This window comes from Amphimedon queenslandica, unplaced genomic scaffold (genome assembly GCF_000090795.2).
Source record: "Amphimedon queenslandica unplaced genomic scaffold, v1.1 AMPQUscaffold_13391, whole genome shotgun sequence".
In the NCBI taxonomy this organism is placed as follows: Eukaryota; Metazoa; Porifera; class Demospongiae; order Haplosclerida; family Niphatidae; genus Amphimedon; species Amphimedon queenslandica.
The window spans coordinates 27,255-28,764 of record NW_003546373.1 but is presented as its reverse complement, the minus strand read 5'-3'; the positions used below and the strand labels follow the sequence as shown (position 1 = coordinate 28,764).

Below are 1,510 nucleotides of genomic sequence, written 5' to 3'. Positions count from 1 at the left end.
CCAATTTACATTAATGCATGTGGTTTTAAAAATTATTGTATATTTATAATTTTGTTGTTTATAACACATGAATATGTTTAGTTGTGTGTGGGTGCAGGTGTATCATTATAATGGAAAATAATATTATTGAACACATACATGTACAGTTAGTTATGATGTTGACAAGTTTGAAGCTGTTGAGAGATGCTTCAAATGCTAAAAGAAAAATACAAGTGAATGAGACAAACAGAGAAACATTAAAATACAAATACACTCTACATGTATCACTCCTCTCCCTCTCTCTCTCACTCACTTTAACTCTATCATTAACTGAGAGTCCTTGAACTGATAGTCCTGGATGAGACACTGTATACCTAATACAAGCAGTCAGTAAGTACATTCACACATTGAGTACATTACAATTACATGTACTGTATTTTCTCAAATAAAAGCCCGGGCGTCTATTTTTTAAAATGATATTTGGACCTTTAAAAAATAAAATACAACTTGAGCCAAAAGGAGGATTCTAACCAGGGACCTCATGCAAATGATATCTACAAGGCATCTAGATGTATGCTATTTTAAGGCTAGATTTGCTTTATAGCTCCATTTTATTGCTACCCCAGCGTTTATTTGCACCCAGCTTTTATTTGAGGATATACAGTACATGTACAATAATCAAAATTGTCCAGCACAAATTTCATGTACAATACATTCATGTAGTACGTACATGTACATGTATAATGAAATATACCTGTAGTTATTATAAGCCTGTCCCATTGGTCTCCTCCTAGCTGATGATTTCCTGCTCCCTCCTCCTCCTCCTCCCCCTCCTCCTCCTCCTGCTTTGTTCAATGAGATAGCATTACCATAGAGTTCAAGGGAGGGGGTCTGCTGGGGACGATAGAATGAGGGAGGAGTCTGTTGCCACGGTGATGAGTTGTAGCACATGTTAACAGTTGTAGGACTGTGAAGAGAATAATGTCACAATATAATTATACGTGTACCAATGAACATACGTACAAGATACAATGCATACATGTACATGTACAGTAAGTCACATATTTTTACTGTACATGTTTTGCACATGTACATGTACGATTGCATATTTACATGTACATGTACATATACATGTGTATGTACAGTAAGACCCTCTAAAATTTTTAATGAATTTTTATACAGAGTTGGTCAAAAATTGGGCCAAGGGCCCCGTACTATATAGTACAGGGTCATTAGGAAAGTTTCCTCAAAATTAAAAGGAGAAAATTCCTAATTTTTATAATTTATTGACTTTGAGCTTATTCTGATTAAAATTAAATTTTCAAAAAATTTTGAAGTTGCATAAAAATTGGGCCAAAAATTCTGTATTAGTGTCATCTTATCAAACTTGAAAACGAGACAATTCTCCATTTTTATAATCTTTTCTGATACATATACATGTACTTATGTTGTGTAGAAAATTGGAGCTAAAAATCTGATCTAAAATTTGTTTTTCTATGAATTTTTAAAGTCAGGTGTACTATACTCCTGA

The 1,510-nt window shown here is 33.6% G+C and overlaps 1 protein-coding gene across 1 annotated transcript; it reads right to left on the bottom strand.

The window, feature by feature from the left end:
• Positions 1-32: 32 nt before the first annotated feature.
• LOC109582315 (uncharacterized) lies at positions 33-967 on the bottom strand. Its single transcript, XM_019996987.1, has 3 exons — positions 734-967; positions 293-353; positions 33-195 (listed from the first exon to the last, which is right to left on the bottom strand). The coding sequence occupies exons 1-3, from the start codon at positions 928-930 to the stop codon at positions 151-153; spliced, it is 303 nt and encodes a 100-aa protein (XP_019852546.1). The 5' UTR covers positions 931-967; the 3' UTR covers positions 33-150.
• Positions 968-1,510: the final 543 nt, after the last annotated feature.